The sequence below is a fragment of the Salmo trutta genome, chromosome 18 (genome assembly GCF_901001165.1).
Source record: "Salmo trutta chromosome 18, fSalTru1.1, whole genome shotgun sequence".
NCBI lineage: Eukaryota > Metazoa > Chordata > Actinopteri > Salmoniformes > Salmonidae > Salmo > Salmo trutta.
In genome coordinates this window covers 42778578-42795437 of record NC_042974.1, presented here as the reverse complement: position 1 = coordinate 42795437, position 16860 = coordinate 42778578, and the positions used below count along the sequence as shown (strand labels likewise).

General features: G+C 41.3%; 1 protein-coding gene across 5 annotated transcripts in view; it reads left to right on the top strand.

Annotated features, from left to right (window-relative positions):
* LOC115153334 (mitogen-activated protein kinase kinase kinase kinase 3) overlaps positions 1–16860 on the top strand; it is a 61497-nt gene that overhangs the window by 12146 nt on the left and 32491 nt on the right. For all 5 annotated transcript variants that reach the window (XM_029698672.1, XM_029698671.1, XM_029698670.1 and 2 more), the window contains exon 2: positions 14275–14332. In XM_029698672.1, the coding sequence (XP_029554532.1) occupies positions 14275–14332 (58 nt within the window). The remainder of the gene's footprint in view (positions 1–14274; positions 14333–16860) is intronic.

The following is a 16860-nucleotide window of genomic DNA, read 5'->3' as shown; positions in this document are numbered from 1 at the left end:
CAGCCTGAGCTATGTTGTTAATGTAAATTATGAAGAGCGTGGGGCCTAGGATTGAGCCTTGGGATACTCCCTTGGTGACAAGCAGTGCCTGAGACAGAAGATGTTCTGACTTTATACACTGGACTTTTTTAGTACAGTAGTTAGCAAACCAGGCCAAAGGCCACTCAGAGACACCAATACTCCTTAGCCGGCCCACAAGAATGGAATGGTCTACCGTTTCAAACGCTTTAGCCAAGTCAATAAAAATAACAGCACAACATTGCTTAGAATAAAGGGCAATTGTGACATCATTGAGGACCTTTAAGGTTGCAGTGACACATCCATAACCTGAGTGGAAACCAGATTGCATACCAGAGAGAATACTATAGACATCAAGAAAGCCAGTCAGTTGATTATTGACAAGTTTTTCAAACACTTTTGATAAACGGGGCAAAATAGAAATAAGCCGATGACAACTAAGATCAGCTTGATCTCCCCCTTTAAATAAAGGACGAACCGTGGCTGCGTTCCAAGCAATGGGAACCTCTCCAGAAAAGAGAGAGAGGCTTGGCGATGATGGGGGCAGCATCCTTAAAGAATAAAGGGTCTAAACCATCTGACCCAGATGTTTTCTTGGGGTCAAGTTTCAGGAGCTCCTTTAGCACCTCGGGCTCAGTGACTGCCTGCAGGGAGAAACTTTGTTGCGGGGCAGGGGAAAAAGAGGGAGTAGCATCGCATTAGAAGGGGTGGGAAATGAGGAAATGTTGGACGGGCAAGGAGGCATGGCTGAGTCAAATAGGAATCCTGATTTAATTAAGTGGTGATTTAAAGAGCTCAGCCATGTGCTTCTTGTCAGTAACAACCACATCATCAACTCTAAGGGACATGGGCAGCTGTGAGGAGGAGGGTTTATTTTCCAGGTCTTTAACTGTTTTCCAGAACTTATTGCGGTTAGACCCACAAAGAGAGAACTGCTCCTTAAAGTAATTAACTTTGGCCTTCCGGATAGCCTGAGTGCACTTATTTCTCAATTGCCTGATCAGCCTGAGTATGCGTGTGCCGAGCCTTTCGCCAAATGCAATTCTTGAGGTGGAGTAACTCTGCAAGATCACGGTCGAACCAGGGGCTGAACCTGTTTTTTAATTCAAATTTTCTTTATGGGTGTTTTAACAATGCCACTTAAAATATAAAAAAGAAGGTCCAAGCATCTTCGACGGAGGGGATCAAGCTGATTCTTTACCATTTTACAGAGGCCAGTTCATGAAGGAAAGCTTGCTCGTTAAAGTTTTTAGCAAGTGCCTAAGACAAATCAGGACAGGTCGTATCACTGAGCAGCCATTACGAACACAGGCTGTAAAACAGTGATCACTAAGATCATTACAGAAAACACCAGACTGATACCTATCAGGATTATTTGTGAGGATAACATCGAGGAGAGTAGCCTTTTCTGGGTGTTTGGAGTCATACCTTGTGGGATTGGTGATAATCTGAGAAGGATTTAGGGAGTCCCATTGCTTTAGGACTTGGTCAGGTGGTTTAAGCATGTCCCAGTTTAGGTCACCTAGCAGGACAAATTCAGACTTGTAAGGGGCCAGGAGAGAGTAAGGGGCCAGGAGAGAGTTTAGGGCAGGTAGGGTACAGGCCGGTGCTAATGGAGGACGATAGCACCCAGCAATAGTCAACAAAGAGCTATTTGAAAGTTTAATGCTTAAACCCAGCAAATCAAATTGTTTGGGGACAGACTTGGAGACAACCGAGCACTGAAGGTGATCCTTGGTAAAGATTGCCACTCCCCCACCTTTGGAAGATCTGTCTTGCCGAAAAAGGTTATTTTACATTTACATTTTAGTCATTTAGCAGACGCTCTTATCCAGAGCAACTTACAGTAGTGAATGCATACATTTCATACATTTTTTTTGTTCCCGTACTGATCCCCCGTGGGTTATAACCAGGAAGGTTAACATCAGTATTCAAAACACTCTTCCTTATCACGTCTCAGTAATGACCAACACATCTGGATTGGAGCTGTGAACCCACACTTTCAATTGATCCATTTAGATAATAAGCTTCTAGTGTTAACGTGCAGAAAACCCAGGCTTTTACGAGAGCAGAAATCATTGAAGCAGATATCAGAGCACAAGTCAGAATGGGGCTAGCAACTGTAGATGGGCCAGGGTGTACATGCACATTACCAGATATCATCAATAGTAATACAATCAAGGCACGGCATAGTACAGGGAAAGCTCATAGGACAGAGAGCTCTGCAGAGCTGATTTATGACATCTGAATGTGCATCAGCTGGCAACAAGATCATATTGTACAGCAATTTCATCAGGTAACATGAATACAAAGACGGCGAGAGGTGGTCTGAATAGGATGGGAGGCCAAAAGACTGTGTAACCAATAGTCAGAGTCCCGAGTGTGGGAACAAATCAGTCTGTCCCACGGTTGGGTAAAGCAAGTTCATAGTCAACAAAGCATGCAGGAGTCCTGAGGAAAATAGCAAAATGCACAAGAAAAAAATAAAATATACAGTTGAAGTTGGAAGTTTACATACACCTTAGCCAAATACATTTAAACTCCGTTTTTCACAATTCCTGACAATTAATCCCTGTAAAAAATGCCCTGTCTTAGGTCAGTTAGGATCACCACTTTATTTTAAGAATGTGAAATTTCAGAATAATAGTAGAGAGAATTATTTATTTCAGCTTTTATTTCATCACATTCCCAGTGGGTCAGAAGTTTACATATACTAAATTAGTATTTGGTAGCATTGTCTATAAATTGTTTAACTTTGGCAAAACGTTTTGGGTAGCCTTCCACAAGCTTCCTACAATAAGTTGGGTGATTTTTGGCCCATTCCTCCTGACAGAGCTGGTGTAGCTGAGTCAGGTTTGTAGGCCTCCTTGCTCACACGCTTTTTTAGTTCTGCCCACAAATGTTCTATGGGATTGAGGTCAGGGCTTTGTGATGGCCACTCTAATACCTTGACTTTGTTGTCCTTAAGCCATTTTACCACAACTTTGGAAGTGTGCTTGGGGTCATTGTCCATTTGGAAGACCCATTTGCGACCAAGATTTAACTTCTTGAATGATGTCTTGAGATGTTGCTTCAATATATCCACATCATTTTCCTGCCTAATGATGCCATCTATTTTGTGAAGTTCACTAGTCCCTCCTGCAGCAAAGCACCCCAACAACATGATGCTGCCACCCCCGTGCTTCACGGTTGGGATGGTGTTCTTCGGCTTGCAAGCCTCCCCCTTTTTCCTCCAAACATAACTATGGTCATTATGGCCAAACAGTTCTATTTTTGTTTCATCAGACCAGAGGACATTTCTCCAAAAAGTATGATCTGTGTCCCCATGTGCAGTTGCAAACCGTAGTCTGGCTTTTTTATGGCGGTTTTGGAGCAGTGGCTTCTTCTTTGCTGAGCGGCCTTTCAGGTTATGTCGATATAGGACTCGTTTTACTGTGGATATAGATACTTTTGTACCTGTTTCCTCCAGCATCTTCAGAAGGTCCTTTGCTGTTGTTCCTGGATTGATTTGCACTTTTCACACAAAAGTACGTTTATCTCCTTCCTGAGCGGTATGACGGCTGCATGGTCCCATGGTGTTTATACTTGCGTACTATTGTTTGTACAGATGAACGTGGTACCTTCAGGCGTTTGGAAATTGCTCCCAAGGATGAACCAGACTTGTGGAGGTCTACAATTTTTTTTCTGAAGTCTTGGCTGATTTCTTTTGATTTTCCCATGATGTCAAGCAAAGAGGCACTGAGTTTAAAGGTAGGCTTTGAAATACATTCACAGGTATACCTCCAATTGACTCAGGCTAATTGACATAATTTATCAGAAGCTTCTAAAGCCATTACATAATTTTCTGGAATTTTCCAAGCTGTTTAAAGGCACAGTCAACTTAGTGTATGTAAACTTCTGACCCACTGGAATTGTGATACAGTGAATTATAAGTGAAATAATCTGTCTGTAAACAATTGTTGGAAAAATGACTTGTCATGCACAAATGAGATGTCCTGACCCACTTGCCAAAACTAGTTTGTTTACAAGAATTTTGTAAAGTGGTTGAAATACGAGTTTTAATGACTCCAACATAAGTGTAAGTAATCTTCTTGGGGCTAGCCCTTGTCAGTTCAGAGTCACTCGCCGCAACAGTGGCTGTGTGCTGGAGGGGGAGGGGGGGAGGGGGGGGGGGGGGTACCTGTACCAGACAGGGGGAGACAACCAGGGCAGACGGTGAACAGATCTCCAGGTGGAATCCAAGCAGCAGTGCAGCAGGCAATGGGAGTAGGTGTCACACCCACTTGGGAGAAGCTTTTATTTCTGGAGGCAGATTTCTTGTAGAAAATGCCAGTCTCTGAACAGCAGCAAGGGGCTTCAAGGCTTCTGGGTTTGGGTGGGGTAGCCTGCCATTTGTTCGTCTCAAAGGCTTCGACACCTCTCGCTGTACACTTCAGTGCTAATTGAAGTTGTATCTCTTTGTCCTAGCAAGCTTGGTAGCTTCCAGTCCTTATAAAGTAAAATATATCATTGTAATTAGTGCCTAATGAATTTATTTTTAATTGACTGATTTGCTTATATGAACTGTAACTATGTAAAATCATTAATTGTTGCATGTTGCTTTTTATATTTTTGTTCGATATAGTTAGGGATAGGCATTTTACTTTTTTTGACCAAGTACTCATTTTCTTCGATTATTCGAATGGTGAAAAAAAAAGTGGCACTGGAAAAAACATATGTGGAGGATTTATCTATATGCCAACAGTGAACAGCAATACCTAAATTATCATAACCATTACAGATAACGAATCCTAATTGCCTCATATTCAGTCAATAAAAAAAGGTGCCATTTTAAGATGAATTAATTGAAACTAATATCAATAGGTGTGATTGTTGTGGTAAGTATTGTTGGCGCTATGACATATCCAGTATATTGTAGGTGTGATTGTTGTTGTGGTAAGTATTGTTGGCGCTATGACATATCCAGTATATTGTGGAAGTGAACAGGTGTGATTTGTTGTTGTGGTAAGTATTGTTGGCGCTATGACATATCCAGTATATCGTGGAACTGATCAGGTGTGATTTGTTGTTGTGGTAAGTATTGTTGGCGCTATGACATATCCAGTATATCGTGGAACTGATCAGGTGTGATTGTTGTTGTGGTAAGTATTGTTGGCGCTATGACATATCCAGTATATTGTGGAAGTGAACAGGTGTGATTTGTTGTTGTGGTAAGTATTGTTGGCGCTATGACATATCCAGTATATCGTGGAAGTGAACAGGTGTGATTTGTTGTTGTGGTAAGTATTGTTGGCGCTATGACATATCCAGTATATCGTGGAAGTGAACAGGTGTGATTTGTTGTTGTGGTAAGTATTGTTGGCGCTATGACATATCCAGTATATTGTGGAACTGATCAGGTGTGATTGTTGTTGTTGTGGTAAGTATTGTTGGCGCTATGACATATCCAGTATATCGTGGAACTGATCAGGTGTGATTGTTGTTGTTGTGGTAAGTATTGTTGGCGCTATGACATATCCAGTATATCGTGGAACTGATCAGGTGTGAGTGTTGTTGTTGTGGTAAGTATTGTTGGCGCAATGACATATCCAGTATATCGTGGAACTGATCAGGTGTGAGTGTTGTGGTAAGTATTGTTGGCGCTATGACATATCCAGTATATTGTAGGTGTGATTGTTGTTGTGGTAAGTATTGTTGGCGCTATGACATATCCAGTATATCGTGGAACTGATCAGGTGTGATTGTTGTTGTGGTAAGTATTTTTGGCGCTATGACATATCCAGTATATCGTGGAACTTAATCTTCTTCTAAATGGTAGTAACCTCAGCAGTGTGGCGCTTGCTTGTAGAAGCCTGTGGCTGTGCAATGGCATAGCCTTGTTTTGTTAATTTAGCAGATGTAACCGATGTGAAATGGCTAGTTAGTTAGCGGTGGTGCGCGCTAATAGCGTTTCAATCAGTGACGTCACTCGCTCTGAGACTTGAAGTAGGGTTTCCCCTTGCGTTGCAAGGGCCGCGGCTTTTGTGGCGCGATGGGTAACGATGCTTCGTGGGGTGTCAGTTGTTGATGTGTGCAAGGGTCCCTGGTTCGAGCCCGGGTTGGGGCGAAGAGAGGGACGGACCCTACACTGTTACACAGACACGACGTTCTTAGTTCCCAAGCCCTTATCACAGCCAAGACACCTATTTTCTAGTAAAAATCACTAATATAACAGCATAGTGTCGAAATGATTTGCGCCTGGAACAGTTAGTCTAAAATAGGTATTTAATTTGAAACAGGGCTCAATTTGGCAAATTGAAAGACACCTTGTTCAAGGTTACAAATCTGTCATTTCGATGTACAGGTGTTTGATTTAGTTTGTCTTTATCAAACTAATGCTTTTGCATATTTTCAGCGTGGAACCTGTATGTTTAGGGAGGTAATAGCCTAGGCTAACCAGTTCTAAATGCCGCTAGCAGTTCGCAAAGTACTGTAGGGTCGTCACTAATGTTAGTTACCTCAGCCACAAAGTCATAAACCCTGCCTGTTTAAAAAATGTTGCTTCTTAAATGTTGATTTAAAACCTTTAACCACACTGTTAACCTTATGCCTAACCTTACATTAAGACCAAAAAGCAAATGTTTGTTTTCATGAATTTTTACAATATAACCAATTGTGACTTTGTGGCTGTGGTAACTAGGTTTTTATAAAACTTGGAAAGTAGAGTCGCATACTCTAGGAGCTCACTGTCCCTGATGAAGACAGCTTGTCTGTTGAAACGATGGTTATTCAATTATTGCATCTGAGCTCCTAGAGTGTGCGGCTCTCCTTGAGCTGAACTGTGCTGCTTGCTTTCTTTTTTGTGTCCCGCAATTGCACACGTACAAATTGAACAGTCAAAGCGAATTTAACGTAGTCTTCAAGACCAATTTTAAGACCAAATCGTTTTGCAGTATTTGAAAAATATGATATCTGGTTAAAGGTCGTGTTTTGACGTCAGTTCGAGTACTTGATTACTCATACCCATCCCTACAAGTAGTGTGTATCTGATGCTTGGAGTATTGATTTTTCATCCTATATATAGTATTCCCTGTGAATCTGGTGGATGTTTCTTTTCGTTAAGAGAAATTAGCCATTTGAAGTTGCTTGCATTATTTACCATGAATGAGTGTGGAAGTATCAGGTTTTGCCCACAAATGCCTCTGTTCCTGCAACACCCTTTTATCCATGTTGCTTGTCTCTTGTTTTACTTAATGGATCATAACATTTTCTTTGAGCTTTTGCTCATGATAAAATAAATGATGTGACAAGCCAGTCCTCCATGAAAGCAATTCACTTTGTCTAATTCTTCAACCTAATTCTCTTTGAATAGTCCAACAAATGATTGCTCCGAGGGCTATCCCTATGGTGCAATTATCATATGAATTCCACAGACTACAGTAACATATCAGCCAGGTCTGAGTTCATGTAAAATATAATACAGCTATAAGATCTAGCATAGGCTTCTTATCTATGTTCTTCAACATGAACTAGTCAGCCTCCCGAGTGGCGCAGTGGTCTAAGGCACTGCATCGCAGTGCTAGCTGTGCCACTAGAGATTCTGGGTTTGAGTCCAGGCTCTGTCGCACCCGACCTCGACCGGGAGACCCATGGGGCGGTGCACAATTGGCCCAGCGTCGCCCGGGTTAGGGGAGGGTTTGGCCGGCAGGGATGTTCTTGTCCCGTCGTGCACTAGCGACTCCTGTGGCGGGCCGGGCGCAGTGCACGCTGACACGGTCGCCAGGTGTACGGTGTTTCCTCCGACACATTGGTGTGGCCGGGTTAAGTGGGCATTGTGTCAAGAAGCAGTGCAGTTGGGTTGTGTTTCGGAGGACGCGCGGCTCTCAACCTTCGCCTCTCCTGAGTCCGTACGGGAGTTGCAGCAACGAGATGACCTTAACTACCAATTGGATACCAAGAAATTGGGGACAAAAAGGGGTGAAAAAGATCATATGATATAAATAAATAAAATTCAACAGTAGCTAAATGGAATGGATGTCCTGTTCTGATTAATATCAGTGTGGGAAGTTGGTTGAATGGAGGCATCCGTGCAGTGACAAAATGGAGATGCAATTAACTGCATACATTTTTTTATGCTGTAAATGTTAACTTTGACAGCCCTAAAAATAATGCCGTTACAAACCATTGCATGGCATGTTTTTCAATAAAATGATTAGGAAATATCTTTATACGTAGTGTGTTTAGTGACATTTCCCATTAAAGCCAAACCATTACCATTGCAAAACACTATACATTGTTTAGGACTTTTAGCATTTTGAAGACATTTTACAGACCATAACATTGAAAGCATTAGAGCTGCAGTATGGTTTGCTTGTTCACCAGGAATGGTCTTACTAATCCAGGCCATTTGTTTTAAGGGCGTAAACCACGCAACATCTGGGCTGTTTCCTGGACACAGATTAAACCTAAGAGAAGGACAAACTGAATTGCTTTCATGGAGGTCTGACTTGAATTGTGAGGATAACCACACAATTTATTTTATCATGAGTAAGATCTATTGGTTTTTCTATCCAAAGTTGCAAAGAAAATGTTGTGATCCATTTAATACACACAAGAGACCAGGAAAATTGATAAAATGGTGTTGCAGGAACAGCGGCATTTAGTGAAACATTTTCCTCATGTCTTGTTAAGAAAAATTATGGTCCAGATCGGATGTTCGGGAAAATTATATGAATCTTTTGGGGTGGCAGGTAGCCTAGTGTTTAGAGTGTTGGGCCAGTAACCGAAAGGTTGCTGGATTCAATCCCCGAGCTGACAAGGTAAAAATCTGTCGTTCTGCCCCTGAACAAGGCGGTTAACCCACTGTTCCCCGGTAGGCCGTCATTGTAAATAAGAATTTGTTCTTAACTGACTTGCCTAGTTAAATAACTTTTTTGAAATAAAAATGGTAAATTTGGGTGCAACTATTAGCATTTCCTAGATCAAATTCTATTCAAACAAAATAAAGTTTCAGGAATGCTAATCTTAGATGGTGCACAATCTGAGATGGTGCGTGTCAATACTTTTTTTTTGAGGTGGAATGACCCTTATGCCTCATGCAGGTTCATAAAGAAGTGCAGCGCAGTCTTTAGCAGTGACTATGTAACTTGCTTTCCTGTAATTAGTCCAGTGATCAGTATTCCTGGATGCTCATGCTGTTTTCTCTCCTCTGGTGCTGGGAGCATGCATAGGATATGTAAATGCTGCCCCCCAGTGATAGTGGTAGCTGAACTCTGACCTTGCGATTGACTTGCTCAGTGCTCCTATGATGTGTTAGCAGAAGGCTGATGGGGCTTACTGCTTGCCCAGTCTTCATCTGCGCTTTCTGTAATGAGTGGAGTCAAGTGAATACAGTTTGGAGGAGTAATGTGTAGTCACATGAGTGACTACCCAGTGTGTGTGTGATGATTGAGAAGACTTGATCTGGATATTGCAGCACAGGGCTGGGCTACTGGAGCTACCCTGAGTATATGTACAGCATCAAAGGATCACCTTCCACGAGGGAAGGGGAGAGCGAGAACGAGAACGAGACTGGTGGAGAGAGGAGGGAAGGAAAGATTTAAAATGATTGAGCTTAGCTAGCTTGAGTGATGATGACAGGGGGCTCAGTAAGGCTCAACACTGTTGTGCAACGTTCAGATATATTATGTAGAATAGTCTACATCAAAGGAATCAGCTCTACTCATTACAGTTATAGCTGCAGCGTTCAGTATGTGCCACCCTCCAGAACGTGACCTTGATGTTGAACAGACATCAACAATCAGTGTGTCATAGAGATGGCAGGGTGGGCTATGAAATGATGCATTGTCAGACCAGAAGACTAATGAGATATTGGATGTATATTACAGGGTTGATAAGATTCTCCTCCTTCCTCCAAACGGTTCCTAAATTAACTCCTAATCTATTGTTTGTGTCCAGTCTTAACTGCATTAGGCCTAAGCCAGGATGGGCGAAGGGGGGGAATAATCCATTTTTCTCATCAAACTTTCGCAAGATTTGAATCAACTCTCTACAGACAGAGAAGCCTGACTAAGTGGGGTTTGAAAAGACTTTGACACAGAGTGAGTCATCTTGCCTACTCTGGTGTGCTGTGTTGATGAGTTAGAACCATAGTCAAAGGGAGTGTTTGGAGTGGCTTAGACATTTGACATAAGGGGATGAGTTCAAATCACTCACCATAACCAGGTTTCCAGCCAACCTTATGCAATCAAAGTACGTCGGAGGAAAATTGCCACGACATGCCTGATGGAAACAGCTAGTTTGTATGTAAACGTTCCAAATGTTGACAAAACTAAATGCCTTAGACAAGGTGGGATCGTTTGTCTGTAAAATAAGTTATGCGAGAAATGGCTGTGGAAACGCCTTTTTTAATGCGCAAATATTGATTTAATAACCATCTAGGGCTGTGACGGTAATTGAATAACCGTATAACTGACGGTTAAGGATGAAGACCGTCATGAAAATAAAATAACTGTCCAACATTTTATAGGCCAACATTTTTTAGGATTGTAGATAAACTTTACCTAATAGCATGAGTGATTAAACTAATAACCTATTGTTTTGCTAACTTTGTCTATTAAACTGTCTACATCTCTTCCTCTTTCCAACTGTCCTTTTGATGCTCGAGCAGCTAAACCGTTAGATGCACAGGGGTGTGGAGCGCTATAGGCTATGTCACTTCAGTAAAAAAAATGATGTATGGACTTTGTTTTATACAATGCGCATTTTTATTGCTTGCTCATAAATAAATCGGTCTTCAAAAAAAGGTTTGTGTCTGACTTAATTAATTATTCAACAGCAGTCAACCAGGTTGTTATGGCAATGAGGTCTATAATGTGCAATTGTTGTGTCAAATGGACAATGCACCAATCCTCGCCGGCATGGCATAATTTGATACGAAATCTTTTCTTAATTTATAGACTAATCAACTCTAATCAGGTCCTGGCCGATATGCCGCCCAAGGTGAGACAAATAAAATGTCCGCCCTCCTATCCACGCAATTGTATTTATTTATTTCACCTTTATTTAATCCGGTAGGCCAGTTGAGAACAAGTTCTCATTTACAACTGCAACCTGAATAGGATTGTGGCATAGGCTATAGTGTCGTGCCGCAATGCAAAGGCCACCCTTTGCCTTGCTGATAGCCTTGCACACTCTTGACATTCTCTCAACCAGCTTCATGTGGAATGATTTTTCCTACATTCTTGAAGGATGTATGCATATGCTGAACACTTGTTGGCTGCTTTTCCTTCACTCTGTGGTCCAACTCATCCCAAACCATCTCAATTGGGTTGAGGTTGGGTGATTGTGGAGGCCAGGTCATCTGATGCAGTACTCCATCACTCTCCTTAGTCAAATAGCCCTTGCACAGCCTGGAGGTGTGTTGTCATTGTCCGGTTGAAAAACAAATGATAGTCCCACTAAGCACAAACTAGATGGGATGGCATATCATTGCAGAATGCTGAGGTAGCCATGCTGGTTGTGTACCTTGAGTTCTAAATAAATCACCAACCGTGTCACCAGCAAAGAACCCCCACTCTATCACACCACCACCTTCATGCTTCACGGTGGGAACCACACATGCGGAGATCATCCGTTCACCTACTCTGCTTCTCACAAAGACAGTGATTGAAAACAAAAATCTCAAATTTGGACTCCTCAGACCAAAGGACAGATTTCCACCGGTCTAATGTTCATTGCTCATGTTTTTTGGCCCAAGCAAGTCTCTTCTTATTGGTGTCCTTTAGTAGTGGTTTCTTTGCAGCAATTCGAACATGAAGGTCTGATTCACACAGTCTCCTCTGAACAGTTGATGATGAGATGTGTCTGTTACTTGAACTCTGAAGTATTTATTTAGGCTGCGATTTCTAAGGCCGGTAACTCTAATAAACTTATCTTCTGCAGCAGAGGTAACTCTGGGTCTTCCTTTCCTGTGGCGGTCCTCATGAGAGCCAGTTTCATCAGGATTTTGCGACTGCACTTGAGGAATCGTTCAAAGTTCTTGAAATTTTGGGGTTTGACTGACCTTAATGTCTTAAAGTAATGATTGACTGTGGTTTCTCTTGGCTTATTTGAGCTGTTCTTGCCATAATATGAATAGTTAGTCTACAATGTAGAAAATTGTAAAAATAAAGAAAAACCCTGGAATGAGTAGTTGTCAGCTTTTGACTGGTACTGTATATGCCAATGATTTCGACTGAGTCACTTTATGTTTTTATAAGAAACATTGTTCTGGAAATGTCTAAATTGTTTGAATAGTCAACATACACACAACACTGACACTCACTCACTCACTCACTCACTCACTCACTCACTCTACCAGACATGCTACCATGGGTCTTTTCACTTTCACAGTCCCCAGTTCCAGAACAATTAGGATCCCCCCGGCTAATGGGGATCCTAATAAATAAAATAAAAAAATCACACAGTAAGTCAACAAAGTCACTTTGTTTTCTTCCATTCAAATGATAAAAATCCTCAGTATTTGAAAAATCTTTCCAACACTCGCCCCTCGATAATCATCGTCGCTGATAAATAGGCTATGGAGAAGTTGTGTTCATCTTTTTTACTATAGCATAGCTGTCACCTTCATACTTCCCTTGTCAGTTCATTATAGCTTACTTTCGGAAAGCCTAAGGTAGGCCTAGGTTTTTTTTAATACGTTTTAAGGAAAGGATAAATTAGGTTTTTTTGTCTGACGCTGGTGGCTTTGATTGACAGGTGCTTTTACGGAAGTGTGCTTGAGTTCGCTGATTCTCTCTCTAGGCCTCTGTCCATTCAGAAAGTTTCCTAAATTAGCCTGTCTGGACTCCATATTTTTTTCAATAAGAATCAAACGCTCCTGTCATGATTTTAATCTTGTAAAAGGCCTATTTTTAGTAGCTTAGGCAAAACTATTTATCTATCTTTGAAGGACATATGCCACTGCCATCGAATGACCGCAACAGCAGGGTTTGCAATATGCAAATATTTCAGGAAAAGTGGGAGAAAACCCCCATCAGACTGTTTAAATGGTTTGTGCGTCAAAATAGGAAATGTATTTAAAAAATGTTAGATGCAGAAAAGTCAACAGACAAGGGTAAGTTACGAAATATATCTTTATTTTGATGCGACATCCTCTCTAATTAATATTCAGAAGTAATAATAAACAAGTCTACAAACAATTGTGACCCCCCCCCAGTAATCTTGGAGTCACATGATGATATTGTGTGGTCCTTCACTACGACTCAGGAAAGTATGCCCTTTATTAGACTAAAATAAATATTGAGGGTCTTATTCTGGTGACATGATAATCTATGCTTGTCTGCCGTTTTGACACGTTTTTTTTAACAATCTTGCTTTTTGTCCATAATAATCTCATCATGTAGGCTATACCCTCACTGTATCTGCAAGCTGTTGGCTAGAGCGCACGTCCCAAGACCAGAATGGGAAATGCGATGGAAACCCATTGAACTATTATTTTATTTGAATCATGGGAATTTAACCTCAAATATTATTTGATGTGCTCTATGTCATCACCGCACAGCCTTTCATTTGCAACAAGTCAATTTGATGGAAACACTTCTCTGGTTGGGAAATGTGCATATTATTTAAATGCAAATTTTAGAATACTCGCATGAAAAATCTGTCGCCAGTTGGATAGAAACCTAGCTCATGTTGGATTTTTCTGAGGCATAAAAATTGACTTTCAGTCAAGGAATGCCAATGTTTTCAGTCTGTTTCCATCTCTGTTTGGGTTTGTTTTTCATTTAGGTTGTGTGATTTGTGCAATAACTGTAACACATTGTCACAGTCTGTTTCGAACACAATAAGCTTCTGTTTGAATTGAGGACTGCTAACTGATTAAGTGTTGTAATGTCTATGAGCTTATTTGCTTTTCAAAGGTGAATCATCCATCTTCAGTAATATCCATGTTCAAACAAATTTGTTTATGAATGTTTACTTGCCTCTTGAACTCACATCTCTTTGCATAGCTTCTGGCATAAGCTACAATAATATATTATTCTATTATCATACAATACTTTGGATACAGGTGCTTGTGTTAGCCTGCAAGGCCAGTTGGCAGGTAAGCAATGTTATCCTACAGTAGCAGCCTACTTACTGATCGAGCCTTCACTTTCTCAGGCTGAAAAACAGTGTTGGTCTGACAGAGGCCAGTCCTCTCTAAAGCCCACTGTTACCCCTTACTGACAGCTGGCTAATAAATGTTCTCCTTTTTTTGTCTCATCTGTTCTCCAGGCCCGTAATGTCAACACTGGGGAGTTGGCTGCCATTAAAGTCATTAAGCTGGAACCTGGTAAGCCCTCTTCTCTCTCTGCCATGTGTCATCATCACTAACATTTACCTCTCCCGACTTCTTATTTCTTCCCCTTTGTCTCTTTTTCCTTCCTTCTCCTTTCTCTCTCGTCTCTTATCCCGGTCTGTCATCCACTGTTACCCGGGTTTTCACCAGTCTTTTACAAACCCGTTTACAGTCGGCCATCTCGTCACCTTCTGTTGCAGAGGCATAACCAACTGGTTATTTTGTTAATCTCACCAGCAGCTGAATTCTAATTATCCCTTAGAAAGACAAGGTCTTGTCTCTGTCTTAGTGAACAATTGAAGTCTAAAGTATGCATTTTATGGTATTCGACCAGATGTTGGTTCACAGTACACTGAATTAATGATTAAATGGAACTTTAAACATTTATTTGATGTTTTTGCTTGTACTTTATGAGCATTGTCATTCCAACATCTCTCGTCTAGTGTTGATTGTTCTGCCTATATTGAATTATTGAGTGACATATTCAAAGCCCTTTAATGGAAGTGTATCGTGGCCGGTACATTCCGATCAGTTTCCCAAGTCTACAGCGCAGCTCGAGGGCCAAGGGAAATATCATGCGGCATGTGCAAACTCGCATGCAGTGTCCCAGTTTCCGCTTCCTCCTTCATAGAAAGGTCTATCTATCTTTTTTTTGTTTACATTCCTCCCACACAGAAAGCTTGTTGAGTTTATTTTTGTTGAGCACATGAATCTTCATTCTTGCATCACAAAGAGGATGAGGCTAAGTTTACAAGATAACATCCTGATCTCAGTTTTTCAGTTCAAGTGGACTAAATCCCCTCTGAGTATTGTGATGGCGTGATCCTCTTAAGAGATGCATCTGTAGAGAAGTGAGGGAGTAGCCTTGTCTCTCTACTGTACCAAGATGTTTTTTAGACTCTCTATTGCCTGTATGTGGGCCTTGTCCCTTGATGTGCATTTAACTTAACGGAAGATGTTCACATCTTTTGAGATTTCTATTTTGAATATAGTCTAGCTTTTAAGTTGCTATGAATTTAATCTGAAGGAAAGAATGAGCTTTGCCACCTAATCTCTCTGTTACAGGCCTAATAGTTAAAGATGAAACATTAAGAGAGATGAGGAATTGGAATGCACCCAAGGTATGCTTGGTACCAGATAAGACATTGGGAACACATGGTATGCTTCCCACATTGCTTTAATTGGCAGTGAAATCCATTTTTAAAGGCTGCCACATGGAGAACGCTAGTCTGTGTCCATTTTTAATGGTACTTTTTTAAGAGGGGTCAAAAGAAGCCAGGAGCTGTGGCTGATGTGACGCGCTCACGCTGGGAGCGATTACAGTGATGCCCTGGTGGAGTCAGGCTTGTCTCAGCTGATTGATAGGGACAGCTCAGTAGCAGGCCTGCAGATTGCATTAGTGCCGTGTTGAATATACTCACTATACACACACACACACACACACACACACACACACACACACACACACACACACACACACACACTCCCTTCTGCACACTCTGCATCATTGCTTCCCACCTGAGGAGACTGTGCAGTCACATACAGTTTGTGCAGGTAGACTGACCACCACATAGGTTCACATCTCCTTTTAGAACCTACTTGGAAACCCCTGCTCACCTGCCCCTGAAAACCGGTTGGAGAATATCTTATTGCTGACTGTATTGGAGTGCAGTATGTGTAGTTGTCATGCCCAGCTGAAACCCTAGAGCCATGACCTAAATGTGGGGAAAGAGCTGACGGCCAGTGGTTTTCAATAGCATTATGTTTGATATCTTAGCCTAGCATTGCATACTGTCTAGATGTTGATTTTGTACATCCCCACCAGACGCCATCAGGACACGAGGTTGAAATATCAAAACGAACTCTGAACCAACTATATTGATTTTGGGACAGGTCGAAACACATGCTGTTGCTAGTTAATTTGTCCTGTGATATAAACATTGGGTTTTATTGTGTATGCATAGTCACTTCACCCTTACCTACATGCACAAATTATTGTTATTTTATTGTTACTTTTTATAATTTTTATTTAGTAAATATTTTCTTAACTCTTCTTGAACTGCGCTGTTGGTTGAGGGCGTGTAAGTAAGCATTTCACAGTAAGGTCTACACTTGTATTCGGCGCTTGTGACAAAGTTTGATTTGATTTACCTGAAATGCACTTTTTTTCTGGATCTTTGTAGAATTTTGCCCAATTTTGAGTCACACAAAATCGTGTGTTCTCTAAATGCAATTGATTGGACATGATTTGGAAAGGCACACACCTGTCTATATAAGGTCCCACAGTTGACAGTACATGTCAGAGCAAAAGCCAAGCCATGAGGTCGAAGGAATTGTCTGTAGAGCTCTGAGACAGGATTGTGTCGAGGCACATATCTGAGGAAGGGTACCAAGAAATGTCTGCAGCATTGAAGGTCACCAAGAACACAGTGGCCTCCATCATTCTTAAATGGAAGAAGTTTGAGACCACAAAGACTCTTCCTTTTAGGGTTAAATTTTTAACTACCCCCCTTCCTTTATTA